We start from the raw sequence: 26,177 nt of genomic DNA, 5'->3' as shown, positions 1-26,177 counted from the left end.
GCAGTGCTGAGGAAAAATTAGAGTTTAAAAATCTGATAGCTTGGGGGAAAAAGCTGCTCTGCAGTCTGGTGGTGTGGCAGCTGAAACTTGCTGTTGGGTACTGTCCTTTAGTATCCTTTGGGCTCTGTGCAGGCACCTCACCTCACCAATATCACTGATGCTCGAGAGATGGGTACCAATGATCTTCTGAGCAGTTTTAATCACCCGCTGCAGAGAGCTCCGGTCCTGGGCCGTGCACATCCCATGCCAGTTTGTGATGTTTCCAGACAGGATGCTTTCTATTGCTCGTCTGTAAAAGCTGACAAGAACTTGGCGTGGGAAGTTGGCCTTCTTAAGCTTCCTTAAGAAATACAGTCGTTTCTCAGCTTTCTTCACCAGTGTGGAGATGTGAGATGACCATGTCAGATTTTCTATGATGCAGATTTCCAGGAACCTGAAGCTGTTCCCCTGCTCCACCTCAGCTCCACTGATGTAGACAGGAGTGTGTGTCTTTATCTCCTTCTTCAACGATCAGCTCCTTGGTGTTACTGACATTGTGCAGTAGGTTGTTCGCTATGCACCACTTTGCAAGATTATCAATTTCCTCCAGATATGAAGAAGACAATCAACTTCCTTCCACTGTGAAGTATATTTACATTTTGGAATTTTCCGCACGTCAATTGAAGTCAAGTCATCAATTGACTGCACACTGTTGTTCAACATTTTACATTGAAATATGTTTTTATAAGGCATATGTATAGAAACCAATTTTACTTATTTGTATTCATGTTTATTTGTATTTATACCTCTGACCACTTGGTGGAGCATTCTTATCTTGAGATCATTGATAAGGACTTATTTAGGGAAGATCATGTAATAAAATTCAGATGCTTCTGCGTTGCAAAAGAAACATACAGTGTTTGACCGTGTCAGTGTTCATGCCCTGCTTGAGCTTTTGTAGAAGGAAACAATGCACTACGCCACCACAACCTCTGGTGAGCTTTATGATAAATCTGACTTTTGCTGATGGACACACTAGGGATATTATTGGATCTATGCTTCATTAGAAAATTTTCACATCAGCAGCACTTTTTAGTACAGCAAATAGCATTTGGGGAGGAAGTATTCAGGTTCTAAGTGAAAGTAGCAATACCACAGTGTACAAATACTCTATTACAAGTATTACAAGTTTTACTTAAGTACAGGTATGCTTAGCCGCTGATGTTACATACTATAATGTTAATGGGGTTTTTTTGTCTTTATTTTAGATGCATGCATTATGCATGAATGCATAATCTGCCATTTACATTTACATTTACATTTATACATGGTCGAGGTGGAGCTAGTTTAACTATTTTCTGTACTGTTGAGTTGTTTAATCTTTTTAATGTATCAGATTGTATAAACCCATCATATGTTTAATATGTGAAAATTGAATAAATGTAGTGGAGTAAAAGTACAATATTTTCACCTGAAATGTAGTAGACTAGAAGTATAAAGTGGTATGAAATGGAAGCACTCAAATAAAGTACAAATTCGTACTTAAGTACTCGACTAATTGTACATTTCACCACAAACTAGAAAATCCGTCCATCAGTCCTCATCTCCCATGTGAGGTTCTGTCACCCTGCCTGTTTCCCCCTCCTGGACTCAGTCACTCTGCAGGTGGGAGGGTTCAGTGAGGCTGCTGTAGACACAACCATCTCTCACCTGCAGAGATGGAGGCAGCCGGGACATCTGGCTCATCACGACCACTGCATCCACGTGAACTGAAAGCTTTTCAGTCTGTATGTGTGTGGGCTTGTGTGTGTGTTCACTCGGCTAGCACACACATAGACAAACAAATTCACAGTGTAAGACATAAGGTCTGCCTTCAAATTGGTATGTGTTGTATGTAGCTAACTTTCTGAGTGTGACAGAGGAGCCAGGTCTGTGCTGAAACAAAAGTCCCCCCTCCCAGTTTCACAGAATCATATCTTATACAGGCATGGCGGCACAGAAGGCAGCGGATGGTTTTCATTCATTGACATAGTGTAGATTAGCCAGCAGCGCTAATCTGATAGCTTTGCTGTGGGCTTCAGATCTGAATGAGAAGGATTATGAAAGCTGGCATCAGGAGCCGCTCCAGCTGCAGCACTGAAACTGAAAATGTTGTGTGATTTTCTGACTTCACCATCATTCCTGAGCTGAATATCTTGGATTGGAGTCAACTCATATACGTGGTATTATTTACATTTAATATACAAAACATTGAGGGACATTGTCACGATAATGAGTTAAAGCCCCTTTTATACTTTCACACCTCAACTGTTTCACAATCCTCTAATTTATCTGCTTCTTTTTATCTATGTCAACCTTTGTTTTTATAAAAGAAAATGAGGGAATCAAGAGATAAAGATAGATAAACTGAATGTACTTCATCATTGTACCTCACATAAAAAGTGCTTCAGTGGTAATGCATTAGTTTATGAACAAGAAGCATTTAATTTCTGAACCTAAATTGCACTGCTGACCCAATCATATTCATTGCAGCAGCAGGCAGATTCCTGTCTTACTGGAAGAAATCTCAGCTGATGTATTTAAGTGCTTCATTTGCATTCAGGATCATTTCATCACTGTAGTTGATATTTCCTACCAGTAGAGGACAGTAGCTGTCTAATTAGTTAGTACTCAGTGGCTTCAGAAGTGATGCTATTTATTTGACAGTCCAATATTTCGTATTAGTGTGGTAAATCTTCTCATCTGACACTTGTTGCTGTTGTTGCTGAACTGCACCTTATAGACTCTAGAGACTGGTGACTGTAATTATAACCAGAGCATCTCTTTTGAGTCTGGATTAATGTTGCATAGTTGTACTAAAGCAACTCTTGTTTGAGATGGAGGTCTGCAGAGTGTTCTCTACTCCCTGGTAGCAATAACATCCAGCTTGAATTACCTAGTGTAGGTTCATATGACTAAATCGTGTTCATTTAAGCTGAAGACAGATACATTTTCCACTGAAATGGTAGGTTCCCTTATATTATCCAGATTTTAGTGGTGCATTGGTATCAGTATCCATGTAGATAGTGTTGGTTTGATTTGCCCAGAGAATGAAATAACAATTTCTGAGATTTCAGCCTCCACCCAGAAATAATGGAGATGAATAAAATTGGGAACTTGAAACTTGTTTCCCTGGATAATCCATTGAACACACGGTCAACGGGGACTTGTTAGAAATTAGTTCCAATAAAAATTAGCCACATTGTATTGACTGGAGCAGGGACCCTTCCCGAAAACTTTTTTACTGTAGAATTTTTATGAATGCAAATAATCAGTGCTATTAGCATCACACTCATGTCAGTTGTAATGAGGTGGAAGCTGAAAATTCTGAGACAAATATCTCAAACTGTGGCAAATAAACCTAAAACTATCTGCATGGCCAGCAATTACTAGGAATAACCCTACTTATTTTTTTTATTTTTATGCTCTGTATCTGTAAGGTTGGCTCTTGCGCTTATAAAATGTTGTACTAGGCAGAAATTGGCTGAAAACCCTGATGTCCCCATACAAATCCAGGGGATAACTACCAGCTATAAGTAAAAAAGGTAATTGTCTAACACAGTTTAAGAAACCACACTGGATGCAGGTATGGTCTTCAGATATGTTTACAATGCTTAAATTTTAGTGTTGACATCAGTACATTGTTAGCGTTGTCAGATCCAGACATGCATTATAGTATGATTAGCTGTTATACGTCACATATTAAGTTATATATATATTAATTTATATATATTTGGAGCAATGTATATATTGATGGTCAGAATGAAAGGACGATGACTGTGTAAACGAATCATAGCAAAATGTCCACTTTGAAGAACCTTTAAATTGCTTCTGTCCCACCTGACTTGTTAGGGTGTGAGTTATAGCCACTTCTCGCCGACTTTATGTGCTGGTCGTGTGTTACATTCCTGTTTATATAATTCATCCCAACATATAATGAGGGATAGAAATGAGCAGTCAGGTCAGTACAGCTGAGATGAATACAATTCATTGTGGTTTGTATTTAGCAGCATGAAGGGGTCCTATAGTGATACAGACAGACTTTATTAGACTATCAGACCATAGCAGTCAAATGAAGCATTGGAGAGGAGAATCATTAGCGTGCTCAGAGGGCAGCCACAGCCACAATTATTAATTTTTTGTATTGACCGGGATCACACCCCTGCTGTTTTAACCCCCTAGGTTATCGACCGTTGTACCCCGTCTCTATCTCCCTCTGTCTCTATTTTCTTCTCATTACTGTTACTCAGCTTTCCGCTGCTATAGAGCAGAGGATGATGTGTTCGTGCCCACACACACCTTTGCCCTTCCTCCAGAGTTTCATTCTTTGACTCTTTCTTCATCCTCTCTCCTCTTCTTCTGAAGCTCTCTGTCAGTCTGTTGCTTTAATTCTAATTAAGATGCATCCTGCTTGTTGTTTCTTGATAGAGTGTGTGGGGTGCCGCTTGAAATAGAGAGTGCAATCAGGAGTAACAAACATAGATACATTGAAAACAGGAGCCACAACATACACAAAAACATACACGTCCTTGTGTCCATCGGTATTTATCTCATCAGGATAGACGTGCGAGGTGAGGGGAGACGGGGAATTAGTTTGCCCTCTGTGGGAGGAGGAGGATGTTATAAGGAATATTAGGGTTGCCAATTCCTATAACCTCCCTCTCTTAATCCAGAAGTCTCATTTGTAGTGTGGGCTTGTTTCTCTTTATTGTGACTCAGAGGTTGTAAATGTATGTCTGGCCTTGATTACGGCGCTGTAGAGAAAGACCTGGAGGAACATCATCATTAAGAGCAGTCTGAGGATAGGGGGGGATCAATATTTAGACCTTTAGGAGAGAGGCTCTGTCATTTACTATTAATAATGGGCCCTGCTGCCTGCTGTAATAATGCTATTAAGAGTAACGGAACACAGATACTTCATTCACAGCTAGAAGGCCTTCACAGTGCACCCACATGTAGAAAATCAGTTCATATACAGTATAATTCACACACACACACACACACACACACACACACACACACACACCCACACCACACACACGCACACACACACACCACACACACACACACACACACAGCTCAAGAAAAAGTAGAACAGGGCCCGTATTTATCAAGCTTCTCAGAATTACTCATAAGGACACTGCTAAGAACTGACTTAAGAGTAAAACGATTCTTGGCTCAAAGCTGTGCTTAAAAGTTAGTTAGCAAGCATCATAGTCCTAATTTGAATGAAGTGTTGGACTAAATCTTAAGTGTCAATCTTAGTGCTGATTTATGACACTTTGCTGTGCCGCAAACAGGATTTTGGATGACGATGTAGCCAAGGACCAATCACTGAATAGATTTCCTTATTTTAGAAAATTCTCAGATAAATTCACATTGAATGGTGAAATTCCTAAGAGGAGTTTATATTCAACACACGTTTAACAATATAGACTTTTCAAGATAATACATTATGATAAAGGCCTACACATTAATTAATGAAATCTGTTGGATTACAGTAGTGTTGTAGTCAAGACTGCCCAAACCGAGACCAAGTCAAGACAAAGACCAGAGCTTATCGAGACCGAGACAAGACCAAGACTTTTAGGGGCTGAGTGAATGAATGGTCTACTAATCAACGTAAGCATCTTTATTCAACGCTCCTTTCCCATGCTTACCATCGCTGGGAGGGGCACAGTTGTTAACAGTAGCAACACATTTTTAATTAGGGTTATTGCATTTGAAGAAATACGTTTTACATCCAATCAAAGTTAGGATGTTGACAAATAAATCAGACAATGCCAAAGCAATTTATTGATATTCCCAAAGTTATGGTCTTGACTGGTCTTGAAATAAAATCCCGAGTCCTCAATGACTGAGACTGAGACAAGACCGAGCACAAATGCGGTCGAGTCTGAGACAAGACCAAGACAATCAATATGTGGTCTTAAGACCAAGACTGGTCTCAAGTACAACAACACTAGATTACGGGGGTGTTGGGAAGTCGATGAAACGCGTGACAGTGTGTTAAGCTGTAAGTGCTATAATTGTTTCCATGACCGTTTGGCTTATTGATGGTTATCATCAGCATTGCTGCGTTTGTCCTGTGGCAAATAAACGAAGCGTCATCACCACCTTCAATTTAACTGAAAACGCATTACCTACAGTGTAAAGTCAGTGGTGAGATGACGTCCCTCACCAACTCGCTGACAAAGTTTATGCCTGCGCTGTCCGACCCCGTCTTATTTACTGCGCGTTGTAGAATAAATCAGAAACAAGAGTTTGTAGAATTTAGTAAGGACAGTTAAAGGTTCAGTGTGTAATATTTAAGGATCTATCGACAGAAATGCAATATAAGGTCCATAACTATATTTTCAGTGGTAAAGACCTTACATAATAAACCATTATGTTTTTATTACCTTAGAATGAGCCATTTATATCATACATCATACATAACCGCGGGCACTTTTTTCCTTTTTTGCAATTCAATATCTCCAGGCAGAGCACATTTAGGGGAATCACGTTTTCTGACGGCTCTTTCAGAGGTGGGTCAAGCAGGCCATAGACTCTTTTAATGTTGTTCAGAATTTTTCAAAGTAAAAGCTCAGTCCAACTCCAATAGTGCATTACAGTAAACAAGCTTCTCGCGCTTTTATTTTATAGGCAAAACCACTAAAGAGGAAGTGATTATGTGAGTAACTGTTGTTGTCACGACTGAGATTCAGCACCGCTATCAAAGCACCTATTTATATTTTTTGTCGCTATCAAAGCACCTAATCTGGCAGCGGGCCAGATATTATTGTTGGCGGGCAGTTTTGGCGAGGGTCCATTATCACAGAGAGAATAAACATGTTTCCCTTGTCAATGTTTGTATAAACTTCATCTAATGTGTGGTTTATAATGGACTGTGGTGACAGAAACAGTGACAGTGTTTCACACTCTTGGCTTACATTTTCCATGTTGTCTGTCAGAGGCCAAGTCACAATAACATATGGTTTTACTGAAAAATTAAGTAAATATAATTTGTTAATAAATATACCTAAAGAAACCTCATTTCTTAACTGGCTACTCTTTGCTGTCTCAGAAGAGACACCTTTCGTGCTGTGTCAGCCACCGTAGTTGTCCTACACTCTTTGAAAGGTTAGGGGGCAGTGGTAGACCGGATAAATGGTTGCAATTCACAACTCTTGCCCCTAGATGCCACTAAATTTTACACACTGAACTTTTAAATATAAACACTGTTGTCCTTCAGCATTATAGACTGTATAAAAGAAGTGGATGTAGTCATCTTGATGTCACCCGTTGGTTTGTGGACTGCCGAGTTTGGCTGTTAGGCCACCACCATGTTGATTTTTTGCAACCACCGTCACCGGACGTGACCATAATTAGACGAGACTGTGAAGCCAACAGCTCTGTGTGGAGCTAGCTAGCTTGGGTTGTCATTGTAACCGGGATGATAATTTTGGCTAGCAACAAACAGGCTTGAAACTAAATGTACTAACCAGAGAAAATGAACAGCGAACTCCTAATAAGATTTTTCAACGGTGCTGGTTAAATTTACACAGTGCCGTGGGTACGAGTCACTCTAGCCTGATTGACAGATCTCCATGGTAACGACTTGTCAATCACAGATAGTCCCGCCCTGAAGCACACTCTGCTTTATGGTCTATTTTCCTTTAAATGGGACCATAATTTACTAAATGAACATCATATTGTATTGAAGAAGACATGAAACTAGCAATTGAGACCATAAACTCATTAGGAAAGTTTTTACTGAGGTAATAAATCAGGTGAAAAGTAGGGTCAAGGGAGGGTAGTATTTCTGATGGAGCCAAACTTCTTTTTGCAACCAGAAGAGTCGCCCCCTGCTGGCCATTAGAGAAAATGCAGGTTTAAGGAACTTCCACGTTCCCCTCAGTTCTCTGACGCGGAGGTTTCCACTTGGTCAGCTTCTAGTCAGTGTGTTTGGTACAGAAACAGTTAACAGCTTTTGTTCTCTACTATGAGTCTAATGTGTTTTTCAGAACCACATCGACTTTATTTCAAAGATGTTTTTATTGTCATCACCAACAGTGACATGAAATATCCGCCTAGGCTACTTTTAATATTTTTATATACTGAGTTAGCTTCTTTAAATTTGCTATTAACCTAGGCTAATGTTAGCCAGGTAACATTAACGTAGCGGTTACTTTTTTGTTTAAGCTGAGTTAGCTCTCATGCTGGTTTAATGAAGTGCACGGAACACACACACACACACACACACACACACACACACACACAAACACAAATAAACAAACCAACAAATAGCACAGGACCATCAGTCAACACTTTCATTTAGTTGGCTGTGATGATACAACATTAGAGACAAAACACAAAAGGCTCTCCTGCTACTCTAAAATCAAGAGCAAAAACATTTGGTTGTGAGTGATGTGTAAAAATTTATTTTTTCCATCTTGCACTTTTGGTTACATGTTGTTTTGCTACCCTAAATCTCGGTAGCCTTGCTTCTACCAGACCACTCCTGTTTCTTCATCATTCTCATATGAATCAGATTTTTCACAGCAGACATTTTGACTTGTCATAGCTGGAAAATCACAGGTGTAACTAATAACACTGATGATGGCCTCAGCTGTTCTTGCTATACAGTGTAGCAATTAATACTGTTATTAGTTACACCTGTGTTTGACAAATCAAACTCTCCGCTGTGAAAAAGATCCATTCAATTGTAGTTTCACTCCACATTTTCCCCCAGGTCACAAGAGAGTAGGAATAGGAATAGAAATGTGGATTGAATTCGAGGTAAATTTATACGATGATAGTGCATGATAATTGTCAGTCAGTGTCAGTTTGTAGCTGTGTGTTCAGTGTTTGACCCTGGTGGTATTTGCTCAAGATGCTTCTGTGTTCATCCAGAGAGGGGCCGAGAGGTATTGTCTATTATGCTTAGTAACTTGTGCAGAATTTCGATGAGGGCACAGGCGAAGATACATTCCTCTTTTTACTTGTGTGTGTGTGTTCTTGTGTTCCAGAGGTGCAGCTGTATATTTGCTGACTCCCACCCTGCAGTTTTGTAGTCTGTAGGCTGTGTGACCTCTTGTGGGTGTGCGGGCAAGCTATCGATCACCAAGTCTCTCTCCGAGTTTTGTTCCTAACCACTTGGGTACAGCACCACTTCATCTCAGTGCTCTCCAGATTCCCACATGCATCGGATTAGATCTCAGCCTTTAACCGACTATTCAGACCCTCACTTTACTCAACATTGTAGCGTGCAGGTGTCTATGTTGCTTGGATTTGATCAGGTGTTTGTTTGTGGTGTATCTGTGCTTTAGTTAGGTGAAAAGGAGAGAGTTTTTATGTGTTTGTCAAGCGAGAAAGACGGAGATTGTGGAAACTGGAAAGTTGTATGAAGTGATTTTTTGACATTCAAATATTGAGCGTAGTGATAGGTGGCCAATTAATCAGGCCGATTATCTGGCATTTTGAGACAATCTGCATCGGCTGATGCCTGCTTTCACAAGGCTGAAAAACAGAAAAAATGTCTGTGGAGTCTGCAGGCAGCTTTGTCAGTGTGGCTGCTGTGGAATGATGTTTGCCTCTTCCTCCCTCTTGTAAGTTTTGTAATGATGGTAAAAACGCTGGTTTTCAGTCACCATTGTCTTTCCTAAAAGTTAACGTTTCTTCTAAATGACAGCAAATCTAATCTAAATACGTTACTGGCTAGCGAAAAATATATATATTGTTATACTATAGAGAATAATGCAGTTCTGACAAACTGCATCCCACTCTCCCTTACACACTGGTCATGTTCTGAAACCTACAGCACAACCAAATGTGTTTTTCTATTTCAATAATTAACAAAAACTCCATCTAATACAACACGTTACTGGCTGAGATAACTATTAGATTGTACTCTGAATGTAATAATGGAATTATACATGACTTTCCTTTGTTTTGACATTGGCATAATACTGCCCTGTCTAGTCTCTAAATATCGCAATGACATTGTTCATTGAAAAACCTGTATCGGTCAACCACTAATTGAGAGTCTAGCCAACTTCAAGATGATGTTGCACCATCTCACTGTGTGGCTCTATTTGAGGTTTTGTTTGCATGCATGTGTGAACATTTTGCCTCGTGTTTAGTGTGTGCATATACAGTAAGAGTCTGAGTTTGCATGCCAGTGTGCGCTCTTGGTGGATAGCACTGTGGCCTCACAGCAAGAAGGTCGATGGTTCAAACCCCGGTTGCCCCGGCCTTTCTGTGTGGAGTTTGTGTGTTCTCCCCGTGTGTGCTCCGGTTTTCCCCACCACCACCAAAAAACATGTTAGGTTCTCCAGTCAGTGTTATTGACCAGACAATGGTAAAGATCTGGAGTTGGTACTCGGGTGCTGCACAGCGGCTGCCCACTAGTGATGTGCGATACCACTTAGTTCCTATCCGATCCAATACCAAGTAATACCCAGGCTGGTATTGCCGATACCAATACTTTTTACATATTTTATTTCTAGTTTAATGTGACCTCCCCCTCCCATTTCTGTATTTATGAGAGAAATAAGGTGTAGGCTGTAGCCTTACCAATTCAAAATAATAGCTGCATAATGACAAGACATCAAACTACTGTCATATTCTTTAATTATAATAAAAATATCCTGCTCAGAACTGACGCTTCATAACATCATCTTATTATTGTGACAGACTTAATCTCAGATGTTTAGCGATGTTTGCGGTGTAGCCAAAGTATTTCACTGTCTTTGCACACACATCACACAGAGCAATATTATTACCTTCACAGCTAAAATACAGCCAGACCTGACTGTTTTTACAGTCAGCCAGAGTCAGTATTCAATAGCGGGAAATGTAAAGGGCTTCTCACTTCAAAAAAGGTCCTTCACAGAGCTGTAGCGCAAGCATGATTTTGACAGGCAGAAGGAAAAGTAGTTCCTATCAACAGAGTATAATTAGACCATCCTGGTGACAGTTAGATACTTATAATAAAACACACACTCACTCCAAATGACTCCAAATGAGTTTAGATTTCGATCCTTTTATATGAGTATCGATCCAAGAGCAGGAAACGTTGGTATCAGAAATATCGATACTTTAGGATCGATCCGCACATCACTACTGCCCACTGCTCCCTTGAGGGATGGGTTAAATGCATACTTTACTTACTTGTGAGGAGAGAAACTTAGAGAATCAATGTCGCACAACTCTGCTTCCCTCCTCTCTCAGCCTACTGTGATGGGCATTTTATAGACTGCATGATTAATCAATTTATTGGGAAAATAATCGTCACATTAATTGATGATAAGTAATTATTAGTTGCAGCTGCAAAAACCTCAGCTTCAGCTATGTGTCAAAGTAAGTCTGCCTTGCAGCCAGGCACTGAACTCATAGGAAACTGAAATGCATTGATGACACCAAGCAAAAATCCACAGACAAAGACATAAAAACAATATAAAATACACAAACAATTATAAGCAATATAAACATAGAAGAAAACACTGCAGACCAGACCAAACAATAAAACAATCTCAGCCCAGCCCAAATATAAACCCATATACAGTGCAGGAGGTAAATGCTGTGTCGAAATAGACTATTATGATTAAACATTGTGCCTTACCTCACTATGTGTGTTAAAATAGAAAGAACAGCAGGTCGGCCTCAGGCTAGATGCTGTTTCTAGGAAGATGACTCAAAATAATCAAGATAAGTGACAGGTGTTGGAGTGTGATCTTGTCCTACTGGGGGCATTGAGGGCAGGATTAATTTAAAAAGTTGTATTATTATCAAGTAGGGTTGGGCGGTATATCGGTGTTATTAGGTATAACGATATAATTCCAAAAGAGATATAAAATTAAACAATACCGTTTATACCTATATAGTTTGATGTTGAGTTAATTACTGTTTCTGTAAAGTCCTTCCAGCGTTTGCTCCTCTCTCTCTCTCTCTCTCTCTCACCGCGCAGCCCCTCCCTTCCCTGTGCGTCTGTACGCAGCCGTCTACTCACACAGAGCCTTTCTAATTTCCCAAATTTCTGCCTCCTTGACTCCTCAATCCTCGACTCCTCGCGGCGCATCTTAGTCCCTCCCACCCAAGATGCGAGCTCGAGGAGTCGAGGAGGAGACGCGAGGAGAGAGGAGTCGAGGAAACAGGCATTTAACGATGAGCCGTCATTAGATTACAGCGGCATAATCATTCAGTAGGCTACACAGTAAGCTACTACTTTTTGGGTGCGCCTTTTGCCTGTAAACAGGAGTTAATTTCAGCCCTCAGCTTGATGAGATGAGTGTTTCATCATCAGTCCCTTTACAAAATGACACAGTAACATTTATCACATATAGCCAAATTAAAACTGTCATCACAGGACTGTTGGAATGATGTGTGCAGACTACATGGGCACTATTATTATAACATGACACAGATCAGGTCTAAATGCTCTGGTTGATATTACAGCCTAATAATATGACTTCAGCAGCTCTTTGCTCTGTTTTGTCACGATTATAGCAGCCGAATTGGTGTGGCTCGGACATTAACGGAACTCATGCCTATAGGCATAGGCTAATTCATCCACCCGCCCCCCACCAACTAATTATTTTATCAGATTTAGAGACCAGCATCTGCATGGACATTTTACCACGTGTCCACCAGTCCCTGAAGCTTTCAAGGCAACTTCTTTCTTGTTTGTTATATTGATGTAACCTACTTATCTTATCTTTAACGATTTGCTTCGATGATTAAAGAGGCTGCTGTCAGTCAGTTAAACGTCTCCATCCGTGCAGTAACGTAACAGCAAATATCGTAGGACAAAAAAGAAAAAAACTGCAGTAATAAACTTGTCAGGACAGACAGAAGAAACCAAATTCAACTTTCAGCTTCTATAATCCATGTTTAGACTCTGATGGAGCTCAGGATTGATCAGGAGGACATCTGCTTTACTCCAAACAGCTGTTTGAAACTGGACTGTATGTGAGAGCTTTTGGATGTGTAGAAGAACATAGAACATGAATTAACATTAGATCCCGACCGATCCTGTCGCCGTGTCAGGAGATTTTTAATTATTTATTATTTATGTTGCTGTGGCACGTGCGTAAACACACACAGTCTCACTGGGGAGACTCTTCATCCACACGCTATTTAATGTTAATTTTTAAAATCCTGCTGCCCATCCTCATATCACATTCAACAACAACATCAGTGATATCAAAGTGAAATGACATAACAAAAGTTACCAGGGAGAGACCGAAAGCAGCGGGGTACTGACATGTTTTCAGCAGAGGTACATTAGGTCTGTGAGTGTTCAGAGAACTGAAGGAGGCAGATTCAATAAGGTGGAGAATGAAGTATAATTAAAACGGTGAAATAACAAACAAGCTCCTACAAATAGTAAAAACATTCCCCTAAAATTTTTTGCATCAATTTCAAAACCTTCAAGAAACTTTTTATGACACCTGCCTCTTAAGTTTGTATAGGCAAGGCAGGCACCACTGCACTGAACAAGACCAAGCTAGATAAGCCTGAGTCAGTCAGAATGCTAAAATAGTTCAATATACTCAGAAACTACAATGCAGTCTCATAAAAATGAGCAGTGTGTGTATGTGTAAAGCCCTCATCTTCAGCTCTGAGTAGGTCTATCTCTGGCTCAGCTTCCACTGTGCTGGACCCTGACTCTGCTTGCACTAATTACACAGCTACATATGCATGAGAAGAACATAAGTACTAAATATAACTAACAATAATCCATTCTCTAATTCTATCTGTGCATAATATGATTGCCTAGCCAGCCCTGCACACTGCCCCTGTAACCTGTCACTGTTTCTGGTTCCATTGTCCTGCTGCTTCTCTTCCTCGTCCTTGTACTTCTTCCTTCAACTGTTTTTTATAATATATATAAATATATAATATAGCATATATGCCTATACATAAATGCATACATATATATAATCTCAGGTTATAATAGCATTACTTATCAGTGCTTGTGCTGGGTCCTTTCCACCAAGGAAGAGGTCAGTTAATTTGGCGCATTTAGCTGCCTCTTGTGCCAAAAATCTTTTCTTAATTCTTATTGTTTCGGCACGACACGTTTCTTTTTCCTCTTTCTTTCTTTTCGACATATTTACCTGCTCTGTTGTGATTGTCACACAACCCTGGGCTGAGTTCAGCCCCGACAAAACGTATTGAGAACTCCCAGCTGGAAAGTAAACTCCTTTGATCGGCGCCGTTGAGCCAGTGAGATTTCAGCAAAAATGAGGATCGGTCATGTTGGAAGGGGCAGCTCGTATCCCCCCTCAATTTTGAAAGTATTACTTTGGCCCAGTCTGATAGACACAGACAGCGTTAGCTGCAGCTGACCGGTTGGCCGGCACGGTCGGGGGTTCATTGAAAGGTGAACATAAGAAACATAAATAAAATATTAAAACTCCTGAAAACCGGGAATGTTCCCGAAATTCCCGATATCCAATCCGCCCCTCCTTCTTCCATATAAATGAATGGAAAGATGAGCCACTCTGCAAAGATGTTTATTGTTTAAATAAGGGAAGAAAAATTAGGAATTTGATCCTCACACAGCTAATGCCTGTGTGAGGATCAAATTGCAAATTTTTTTGGCGTTGGTCTTAAGTTTAGGATTAAACGTAGGGTGTGACATTCATGCGTGCTCCCGTGCCTTTTAGCTGCTGATTCTGGACTCAACACTGACATCAGCCAGCTAATGAAATGGAGTCTGCTAAGACCATAAAACTACCCCAGCACAACACATACTCCAAAACAAACTCTACAAATAGGATAGAAAACAACAAAAAAGTTTTATGTGCTGAAGCCCATCAGGCCAAATAAGAATCAGATCGACGTTGGGCGAAAACACAGGTCAAAACTGACCCAGAGTTGACTTGTGCCATCCTGTTGGACAGGTAAGCTGACAATACTTCAAGTCAGGTGAAATGTATTGTGAGCTTGTAGCTGGCTCACGTTAGATGTTAACGTTAGCTAACACTGACCAGTTGCTAACGTTCTTCGTTGCAGAACATTACAGTTGTATGGCTCACCACATTACTTCACCAGCTAACGCGAACCATATTACTATTCTATGTACCAGTATTATGTCAAAATGTTGATTTTAACCTGTAGGGAATGATGTAACAGTTTTAAGCTATGCTGAAATAAACAATGGTAAACTGTAATGACAAGGTAAACTACAATGATATATGAAATGAATACAAAAATAATTCTAAATAGTATTTTTTTTATGTGATTTATCATCTGTCTAAAGTTACACGTCCCACTACTATGTACTATCTATTTATCTTTCACGTTAGATTGCGATATTGTGTCTCATGCAGACACATTTGCAGACCCATTCAGCATAGTAACACTACATACTATGGTCTGACTAACTGTTATTCAAAAGTGTGGCAACAATCTCATTTATAATATTCAGTCAAGCTCACTGTTTTGTTTTCATCGAATAAATTTGGCTGTGCTGACATTGCTGAGCCTCTCAGGTGAAAGATACCCAAATAGTTATTTAAAAGCCTGCAAGCTAACGAATGTAACAAGCATTAATACAATAGCTGAAAATTACGTGTTTACCTGAGCATTAGCTTTCCAGCATGTGTAATGATGCTGTCTGCAGTGTGTTTGCAGTCTGCACTCTGTTTTGGCTTGCTAAATAGTTCAAGCATGCGCACACGCTTGGAAACGTAATGGTTGCAATAGAGGACACTGAAACTATAAGTGACCCCTTTAAGATAGGTTAAGTATAATATCTGTTAAGTTTAGATTTTATATGTGTGTTTGCAGTTCAGATTAATTTCAATTAGAGGATGACCACATGCTAAGCTCTAATGATATTGTTTTTATCACACAATTGTCAGTGCAACCTTAAAAATCCATACACCACTTGTTGGAAATCTACAGTCAGCTAAATCATGAACTAGCTAAAAGGTAATGAGTTGATCACACACAGATATTTAACAATGGAAAAATGTGAAAAATATCAACATCAACTTAAATTTATGCTGAGTCTGCAGTTCAGATGAAACAAAAATAAAGCATGACAAGTTAAAAAAAAATCACATCGCAAATCATGATGTGACATATGTTGGGGTCTGTACCAAACAAACATGTTTTCTTACATCTGGAGAACAGGATTTGTAGGCCGAGGCATCTCTGCAGCGCTATGGTACTTAGCGCATACACTATAATGCTGTTTTGTCACACATTTTAAATTAAGCGTCTGTAATTTGGATATTGCACTTGGCCATACTGCAATATTATATTTAGATTAATTGTGCAGCCCCAAAAATCAAGGAAATTAAAATGTAAAAATTGAAGGAAATCTCCTCTGAATATGTGGTTGCTGTGTAATAGGTGAAAAGCCAGCTGCATTACCTTTTGAGAGGGGATGGAAGCACTGTTGGCCTGGCTGCTCAGAGAGAGTCTGAGTGCCACAGCAACAATAGGTAACAGTGATGGAAGTCCATGTCAGATCTACTTGTTTCTGAGTAAACAAGCAATCATAAGTGAAATCAACTGTAGGCTCTTTACTGAAGTCTTATAAATACCAGATCAAGCATGTGGGTTCCTGGTTTTGTTTGTATTTACGCCACTGACATTAGTGGAAGAACAGCCCCTTGTTAGAGAAGGCCTGCTGTTGGGCCCACATGAACATTTGCTTACTGTTAAGGTAATAAAATATCAATTATTAAGTTGAAGAGCATAACTAACCTAGTCAAACTAATTAGATCCTAGATTTACTGATGAGAGTGTCCCAGCTACAAAGTATATCTTCATAGTTCAATATCTTGAGTGTAAGTGGGCAAGAAATGAACACGCCACCATTTTGTTATGCAACAAATATCCAGGTGACACTTCAGATCTAGTTTTATTCACATTTAAAAAACATATTTTAAATGAATCCTTATCCATAACAAATAGCTATTGTTAGGATTTGAAATGGCAGAGTTGCATTTGTGAGTTATAGTGCATTGTGGGACAAAAATGTCCATCAACATCCTGTTCAAAAAATCTGCTGATTTGGGGCCATTGTGGTGGCATGATGCATGTCTCATGAACAGTGTCCTTCATTCAAGTATAGCAGGACCTCTGTTTCATGTGACCCTGCCTCTCAGCTATACTGTATTCTATCAATTGAGGGTAATTTTTTTCCCCAAAAATCCAATGATTTTAGTATGTTGGCATTTTAAAGCACAGTATTGTTTTTCCATGTAAATGTACTCAAATCACAGTAACAGTATGATGAAATAATTTACTTTCAAACACAGGAGTGTTGCTGCAGTATAGCCATGGTGTGTTCGGGAAGTCAGCTGTGTAAACAAATCTGCTTATTTTGTGTTGCTAAGCAACAAAGGCATTAGATTAAATTGTGTATGCCACTAACCACACATACATCTCTCTCTCTGACTTCTTGTTGATTCCCAGCCTACCATTGGTAAAATACCTGGTTAAACGTGCTCACCAGATGTGGCCTGATGTTCACTGTCATGCAGACAGAACCTTTTGTTGCCCAAACAGTCACACAGTTGTTTGTATTGTACAGACTTGGCTTCTTTCTCTACACATGGATCCAAGCAGCATGCTAAACATTCAACGGGAGAACAGTTAATTCACCTAGCAGTAACAGAGAACACACATACTACTTTGACATATTAAACATACAAATGGACAAGCCCATAGAGATCCAGAGTACCATTGCAATTTGTTGATTAAAACTGTTGAAGCTGCCGTGGTTGAGGGAGTGCCAGCAGCTCCACCAGTAACAGCAGTTTGTATTTAGCAGCTGCTGCAGGGAGGAATGTGGAGCTGGCAGCTTGAATGGACCACCGTGTTGAAGTGGGGTTTGTTTTTGTTGTTTTTTATTAATTTTTTTGGATAAGCTGACTGGCCAGTTGATAGACTGACCTGTATGGACTAATGTAATGCTTGACTGAGCAGAAGCTTCACTAATTGCTGTCTGTCTGCCTTGATGAATTTGTGATTGATTGTGGCTGTCATCTTTTTTCCCCTTGAAGTGCTACAATATTTGGAAATATATGAAATTATTGAAATTCCCCAGAATTCCTCCTGCTTTGTTGATGCAACCAGCCACATAGCAAGTTGACAGTGATGTTTAGAACATGAAGTTTAACTCTGAGGTTGCTAAATTTGCTGTTATTCCAATACAGCATCTCTAAATAAACCCATGCTCCTCCACGCTCAGCTGGTGTCTGACATGAGTACTCATATCATGGGTGTGTGTTTCTGTGTTGGTGTCTGTTTATTTCTTGTATTTAAAACCAAACCTTGCCCAACACGGCGCTCAAGGCATCTTCACTGGCGTCTGCAGCTGTGAGCTCATCAGCGGTGCGCGTGTGAGTGTGTGTGTAACCTCAGTGTGACATATGCTGCTGCTGCTGCTTTAAACAGTATTTCTCTCTAGTCAGTGACGTTTACACAAGGTCAAACAGGGAGAGCATCTGGTGGGCGAGACGCAGAGTATTTGAGGAATGTCAGGGAGCATCTGGGTGTACTCGCGCGCACACACACACACACACACACACACACACACACACACACTCAGAAATGCAGACACACATCTACAGATGCATTCGCACACAAACATTTGTTTCCTACTCTTGCTCAGTGTCTCTCTCGGTCTCTCTCAGTCTCATGCACACACAAACACTCACCACACAAATGCACTCCAGTGCAGTAAAAGCAGCAGCAGATAGGGGCTGCTACAGGACTGTGGAAGCCGTCTGGCCAATCCGCTGGTTTGGAGCCCGGCTTCCCACTGGCACATCTCCTTCTCCTCTCTTTTCTCCCGACGGTCGTCGTCTCTCTCCATCTCGCCGCATCTCTCTGCGTCTCCCTTCCCCCTCATCCTTGTCTTCTTTTCTGGGATTAAAATTGGCTGCAGCCCTGTGCTGTGTGTGTGCTGGAAAAGCAGAGACGCTAGGGAGGACAGTGAGGCTTCACCGAGGAAGCAGAAGATGTGCAGTGGTTGGTTGCAAGGCTAGAGGACGCCTGGGAGGACAGGCTGTCTGTGGATGTATACCTGTGGAGAAAGGACTGCTTTGATCAACATCTGGGCTAGCTGCATATGAGGTGCCTGGTCTGCACTGCCTTTCTCTTCACTCTGTCTCTCTATCTCTATATGTATATATATTTATGTGTGTGTGTGTCTGTTGGTGGGCATGTATAAATATGTGTCAGAGTCTAAGCATGTCAAAGATATGGCCTATGCCAGAATACATAGCTATATGATATGATGTCTACCCATCTGAAAACTGCTACAGTTCTAATAATGTTAGTGAGGATTTCATCCTGTCTTCCTTTGTTTTGCGGCTCTCTCCTCTCCTCTCCTCTCCTCTCCTCTCCTCTCCTCTCCTCTCCTCTCGCCTTGCTGTTTTTGAAGCAATTCACAGTGCTTCATAGCCTCGCTAAAATGGTGTCAGTTTACATAAGATGTTGTTCCGAAAGGATTCATCATCGCAGAGTCACCTGTATCAGCAACATACATACAGGTATCTGCACAGTCTGTGCAGTGTGAGCCCATGTAAAGGATTTCCTCTTCGACAGTAAGCTGTATGTTCTCTTTGACGGTTAGGCGCTGCATAAATCTCAACCGGTAGGCTGAACGCTGTCAAGTCAATTAAGCAGGAGGTCACTAGAGTATGCATGAGTGAGAAGACATGTTTTCCATTTGTAAATGCATGGCATGTAACCTCATCCCTCCTGCTGTCGGATGTGATAGTCTTGCATACCAAATGTTGTGTGGAGAATAAGTTCTCCTCCTCTCGTCCTCCTGGGTTTCTTTGGTTTGGGATGAAGGGAGGAGAAACTATTCATGGACATTATCATGCAGTCTGTGTGCAGCACAGATATGTTGGCCTGCTCTTAGTCTTCTGCCTTCACTTAGATTTGTCATTTATTTGACTGTGGTTCACTTTATTGACTTAATGTGAAGGAAGACAGCTTGTACGGCAAATTATCAGCAGAGATGAGGGGGTGTGAGCGTCTGTCCTCTGTAGGCCTTTGTCACCCAACCTGCTGACACCGCACATTTAGCCCCAAGGGGATCGCTGATTTACACAGTTAGCATGATCTGTGTGTGGGTCTGTCTGTGTGTGTTTACTTCTGAATGTGTAGTAGCCTCTGCTGTTTTGCTGTGGTTTGAAAATCAATGCAAGTTTTCAATCTGATTAAGCCATTTTGATTCAACCACATATTGTTTGACATTCTAAACGTAGAGTTTTACCCCTTTTAAGGACGTTTAAGGTTGTTAAATGTACTGTACTTTCTCTATCAGCTTGTTCCAGCTCTTTGTCGAAGCAATATAATGTTTAGACCGAGAAACATATTTATGATGGATTTTTTTTATGGCTGCACCATTCCATCAAACTGAAATATTCTAGAATTCTTGGGCATTCATTTTACATACATTTCCCCAAAACTCAGCCTGACATATTTAGTATCTTTTCTTTGGGATCTCCACTAGAATTTAAAAGTTCTGTGGGTAAAGTTTGGTTGCTCAGCATGAATGTGTAATGGCCTACTGGGCAGACTGCTTGATCTTCCAGTGTTGTGAAATCCTTTCAATTGTTTCCAATATAGTGTTACTTGCGATCAGTCGCGATTGATTATCGATTGATTTTCAAATGACAGCAAGCTTTAATCTCTTTCTTCCTGTGTTTGTGTTCAGGAGGGGTGGTTGACAAGGATTTGCGGCACTACCTCAACCTGCGCTTCTCCAAGGGCTCAGTGGACCACGACCACCAGCAGATCATCAGAGACAACCTCTACCTCCGCACAGTTCCCTGTGAGTCCACATCATCTGCTTCCATCACTCTTTCCTTCACTGTTCTTTGATCTTCTCCTCTGCCTCACTGTGTGTCTGTCATTGTCTTTTTCATTGTCTCTCTCTTTCTTAGATAGATCCTCCTCCTCCTCCAGCTCTATTTTGTTCTCTTTCTCTGTTTTAGCTTTCCCTCCTTGCCCTCTGCATTGCCCTTGCATTTTTTCATCACACACGTTCTTTCTCTCCGTCTCTTGCCGTCTATCGCTCCCTCTTTTCCCTCACTCGTCCGGCTGCTGAGCTCTCAGCCCGAGGTTTCCACGGCAACCACCCTCTTGTCTCGAGGCTTGCGTTGCCTTGACGCCCTACCCCCTTCAGCACACGCTAGACACGCACAACACACACACACACACACAGATATACAAAGATAACAACACGTCACTCTCTTGGATACACTGGGAAGATGTATGTTTTATCTGTATGTGAGAGACTTTAAATGCCAGGCACACTGATCCTCACACAGACACTTCATGTCTGTGGGTTGCATGTGGACGTGTGTGAACATTGTGCCTGTTGCCTGTAGGTGGACTATGTCATTGCCGTGATTGACATTAAGGGGATGCCTTTCCCCGGCAGCTCCGCCTGCTGTCAATACACCAAGCAGCTTGTGAATCAGCTTCTCTGGAGACTGAAGCCGCTCTGAGGCCTGACTCTGCAGACTACACATTCATGCAGCTCGGTGCACTGTGATATAGTGTTTGTTGAAGGGCTTTGTGCTTGCCTTACATGTTTCAGTATCCTCTGTTAATAACCTGCTGTCTGGGTGTTTTGAAAGCAAAGGTTGTTGTTGAATAAACCGGTCTTTTGGCTTTTTGTGAACAGACTGATTCTGGTACAGAAGCATGAGAAGGCATAGCTAGGATTTGACGTCAGTGATAGTTGTTTTTGCGTTGGCTGCGTGCTTCTACTCTACTTGATGTCCTCTGCTGGTGTGTTGAGCCGCTGACACAGAGGTGATTGTTTAATACGCTCCCACAGCTGCACAGTTCCTGAGCCGCTCCCTCCCTCTCTTTTTTACTCTCCTCCCTCTCTCCCTTCTCCCTGCTCTCTCTTATGTTCCCCCTGCCTCTCCCTCCTTCTCTGCCTCTTTGATTTCTTTTGGTCACCACCTCACTCTATCACATTTTCTGTCCCTTTCAATTTTAACTCCTGACGGTCTACTCTCCCTTTCCTTTTTTTCTGACCTTTCTCAGCCTGTTGGCTGTGTAATAGTGCAGTGAAGGGCAGACTGGTAGGGTGACGCCTGAGGTGACGGGGACTGGCTGGGGTTCAGCACTGCAGGTCCTCGCACACTTCAGACCCGTTGAGGGGCATATTTTAATCATATGCTGAAAATTTGAATTACATTTAAATACATACGATATTGCAGTGATTCCGCAAAGTCGTCTTAATTTCACCGACCTGATTTAATTTGCCTTTGGTCAGCAGGTCATCTCTACTGCATGTGAGGATGTTTCATATATATTCGCTGCAGGACTTCCTGGCAGTCTGAGACACACACAAGCAGGCGTTGCTCAACCATCAGAGTGACACAGCATCAGACGCCTAAAAAACAGGGATGATGGTCCTTTATTCCTTAGTGCTGCGCTGCTCTTGCCCGGCAGGCTGTTTGTTGTTGTGGTTTGGAGCGTTATAAAATCAGTGTTTTTCTCCCATGTCTACAGCACTCTGACCATGCTGTCAGTGCGAGTCTGTCAGCTTGACAAGCAGACGCCACTTTGCATCACAACATGCTGTCACACTGAAGGACGTGGGAGGAGTTGTGTGTGTGTGTGTGTGTGTGTGTGTGTGTGTGTGTGTGTGTGTGTGTTTGTTCATATAGCTAGAAGGCTCACATGTTGACATCAACTCCTGCATCTTGTTACATCACTTGGCTCAAGGATTGGCCATTCTCCACCCCAAAATAATGAATTGAATGTGATTTGCCATTTGATAATAATAACTTTATTCACATGTTGCTACCTGTGTGTGTATATTTGTGTTTGCTGTTGTGTTTGTATGTGAATATTTACTTATTTGCAGGTTTCTTTTTCACATGCATTCACACTCCAACAAGCACACATGCCAAACATTAGTAGGCCTGCCACTTTAAGGACATACACACATTTTCACTTGGATGGGGACTAACAGTAATTGCAGATATGAAAATAAAAGAGATAAACCAGATTGTTCAAGAGTGAATTGATACTTGCAAAAAGTATTAAGCAGAAGGAATAAATAGGCTGAGGAGGTGCTGGGAGGGATGTCAGAGGAATACTACTTCAGACAGGCATCATAGTTTACAAATTGAAACATTTGATAAGATCATCACTGTTTGATAGTCTTACCTCTCAAGCCTTTGAGTTTAGAAATTTACTGGCACTATTTCACTTCATTTACAGGGATCACTTGACCACTTGAGAGTGGTCAAAAATTAATCTGAGCTTCTGCCGGAGCACCTGCTGTTTAGAGAATTTAGGGAATGAGTTTTAGATGGTTCTGCTCTCTGCACACGAACAGTGTGAGAGCCTCTTTGACATGAGTGGAGCTGAGAGGGACATGGGGCTAAAGAAGTGAGAGGATCTGGAAAAGTAGAGGAAGAAGAAGCAGAGAGGTGAGGGTACAGTAAACAGGGAGGGGGATGATAGATGTGGACATGAGCTAAGAGGCTCTGTGGGAAGATGGAAAAAAGGGGAGAGGACAGGAGGAGAGGTGGTGAAGAAAAGGGAAATCAGCAGTAGAGAGACGGGGAGGGAAGAAGAGCGTAGAGAGGATGGAAATTGAGAAGGCGCCAGTCGATGCAAGAAGATGGGAAGAAGATGGAGGGGTGAGCAGAGACATGGGGAGTAGAAGGGCATACGTGCACTGAATGGGGGTAGAGTGAGAAATGAGGCGGCCTCGTAAGTTATTCCCTGGAGAACCATATCCTCCCCTCCACTCTACTCAGAGGCATCAGTAAAAAGCTCTATAAATAGCTTAAACAGTGAGCGGCACGTTTCTCTACTCAGATAGCCTATAAATACATGCAGCTTCTGTCACTTCACATCCACTGCTCTGGATGCATGCTGCCCCTGCAGCTTTGCCACGTCCGACAGGGAATCCTCCTCTGGAGACTACAGAGGAGGAGCAGATAAAGATGTTGATGAGGAACATGGCCAGGATTCTTAGGATGGTAATAGGGCTGACGGACGCCGCTGACAATGATAGCAGTAATGAAGATGGCTATCGTGATGATGTGAGGAAATATGTGGTAAATGACACCTTTTAACCCTGATGTATGCGGGATATTTTAATGCACAGAATTTATGCAGTTTCTTTATGCAAGAAGAAGAAGTCCTGCAAAATGCTTCATACCGCTCTCTGCACAATCATACAGCTTGACAAAACAAGGATCAAAAAGTGCCAGAATGCTGTCAGCATTTGTTTTATTCCCAACAACATTTCAACCTAAAGATATTCTGTATGTCTTGTTATATTTTTCAACATTTTATTTTGCAGTACAAAAATAATGGTACATCCAATATATATGCATAATATATTCAAAAAGGAAAACACAGTTACAACTTGATACAGTGCAGCACTGTATTAAGTACACTTAATTCAGTCGGTAGAAACAGATGGTGTCCATCTCCAGAAAGATTTCAAAGATCTCTTCTGCCTATTAAAGGAAGAAAATGGAGGCCCTTGTAGACCTGGAAGGAATCTTATTAATCTAAGATTGGGATATGATGTGATTGGTCAATTTATATACATACAGTTACTTTATTGAGCAGTTTTTCTGCTCCGTTTTCTATTACCTTTGTTTTTCTCTGTGTGAAGATTTTTTGAAACACAACCATTTGCAGATTTGTCTGTGTAAATACACACACTGCACTGATGCTGGTGTTTGAGCTTTAGTTAAAGTTAAATGAATAATTTCATAACTTTGGCTCAGAAAGTGTGTTTGGTTTTTTTTAAAGTGCTGATGTTCTATTGTGTGAAGAGTATTGAAAGTGTAAACTGGGATTTGAAAAATGTTTGCCAGCAATAAAAAAGGAATTGTCAACTTGTTAAAAAACATTTATTGTCCTTCTTTATAGATGTAAACTTCAGCATAAATTGCTTTCAAGAGTTGGAAAAAAGCAGTGAAAACAGGAACCTGAGTACAACTGGTCAATGTGTGTCTGCCAGTTGAAGCATTAGATTTCAGTTTTCTCTGCTTTCCTCTCAGTCATTAGTGCATTCACACTTGTACGACCTTTTGCCTCAGAAAACATGGTAGCTAGCCAATGTAGCAAAGTTAGACTTATGTCATTCATTATGCTATTGAAAATGTGCAATAGATGGATACTTACTACAAAAACACACAGGGACAAAATCTCCAAACGAACATTCAGGCCATTCATCTGTGATGACTTCCTCAGCAAAGGAAGTTGTCACTGCAATGAGCTACCAAATTCTCCCACCTCCATCTGTGTTTGATCTTTAATTTGACTGGCTGAAAAAAAAAATTGATTTTTGCATCCAAAAATGTGTTCTGAAATCTAACCAGGAATGTAGGTTTATTTTTTATTTTGTCGTTCTTGTAGTTGGACCACATTCATATTAGTTATCCACTGTTAAATCCTTTTTTAGATTGCTGATTCTGTCGTTGCGTTTATAGATGTGAGTGGGCATCAACCCTAATTTTGTGAATGATGATTATGTTAGGGGAGGAAGAGGAGTGATGACAGTTATTTGAGGATGATTGTCAAGATAAGAATAGTGAAGTTGGATGATATGATAAAGAAAATATTTCTTGTGTGTGTGTTTCTGTGGCAGATTGATATCTGTGTGTAGGCGCAAAAACACACTGTGTTTACATATGAATATACATGTATATACAGTGGGTACGGAAAGTATTCAGACCCCTTTAAATTTTTCACTCTTTGTTTCATTGCAGCCATTTTCCAAAAATCAAAAAAGTTCATTTTATTTCTCAGTAATGTACACTCAGCACCCCATCTTGACAGAAAAAAACAGAAATGTAGAAATTTTTGCAAATTTATTAAAAAAGAAAAACTGAAATATCACATGGTCATAAGTATTCAGACCCTTTGCTCAGTATTTAGTAGAAGCACCCTTTTGATCTAATACAGCCATGAGTCGTTTTGGGAAAGATGCAACAAGTTTTTCACATCTGGATTTGGGTATCCTCTGCCATTCCTCCTTGCAGATCCTCTCCAGTTCTGTCAGGTTGGATGGTAAACGTTGGTGGACAGCCATTTTCAGGTCTCTCCAGAGATGCTCAATTGGGTTTAAGTCAGGGCTCTGGCTGGGCCATTCAAGAACAGCCACGGAGTTGTTGTGAAGCCACTCCTTCGTT

At 40.9% G+C, this 26,177-nt stretch overlaps 2 protein-coding genes across 5 annotated transcripts in view; both read left to right on the top strand.

Moving 5' to 3' along the window:
• LOC123961427 (zona pellucida sperm-binding protein 3-like) overlaps positions 1-26,177 on the top strand; it is a gene marked incomplete in the record, with an annotated part of 791,580 nt that overhangs the window by 111,081 nt on the left and 654,322 nt on the right.
• magi2b (membrane associated guanylate kinase, WW and PDZ domain containing 2b) overlaps positions 1-26,177 on the top strand; it is an 86,562-nt gene that overhangs the window by 6,329 nt on the left and 54,056 nt on the right. For 2 of the 4 annotated variants that reach the window (XM_046036796.1, XM_046036795.1), the window contains exon 2: positions 20,702-20,818. In XM_046036796.1, the coding sequence (XP_045892752.1) occupies positions 20,702-20,818 (117 nt within the window). Of the gene's footprint in view, positions 1-20,452; positions 20,516-20,701; positions 20,819-26,177 lie in introns of those variants that run through there. The other 2 variants (XM_046036797.1, XM_046036798.1) reach the window with 2 other exon arrangements.

The sequence above is a fragment of the Micropterus dolomieu genome, linkage group LG22 (genome assembly GCF_021292245.1).
Source record: "Micropterus dolomieu isolate WLL.071019.BEF.003 ecotype Adirondacks linkage group LG22, ASM2129224v1, whole genome shotgun sequence".
NCBI lineage: Eukaryota > Metazoa > Chordata > Actinopteri > Centrarchiformes > Centrarchidae > Micropterus > Micropterus dolomieu.
Note: the sequence above shows the minus strand (reverse complement) of the source record. Positions and strands in the feature narration are given on the sequence as shown.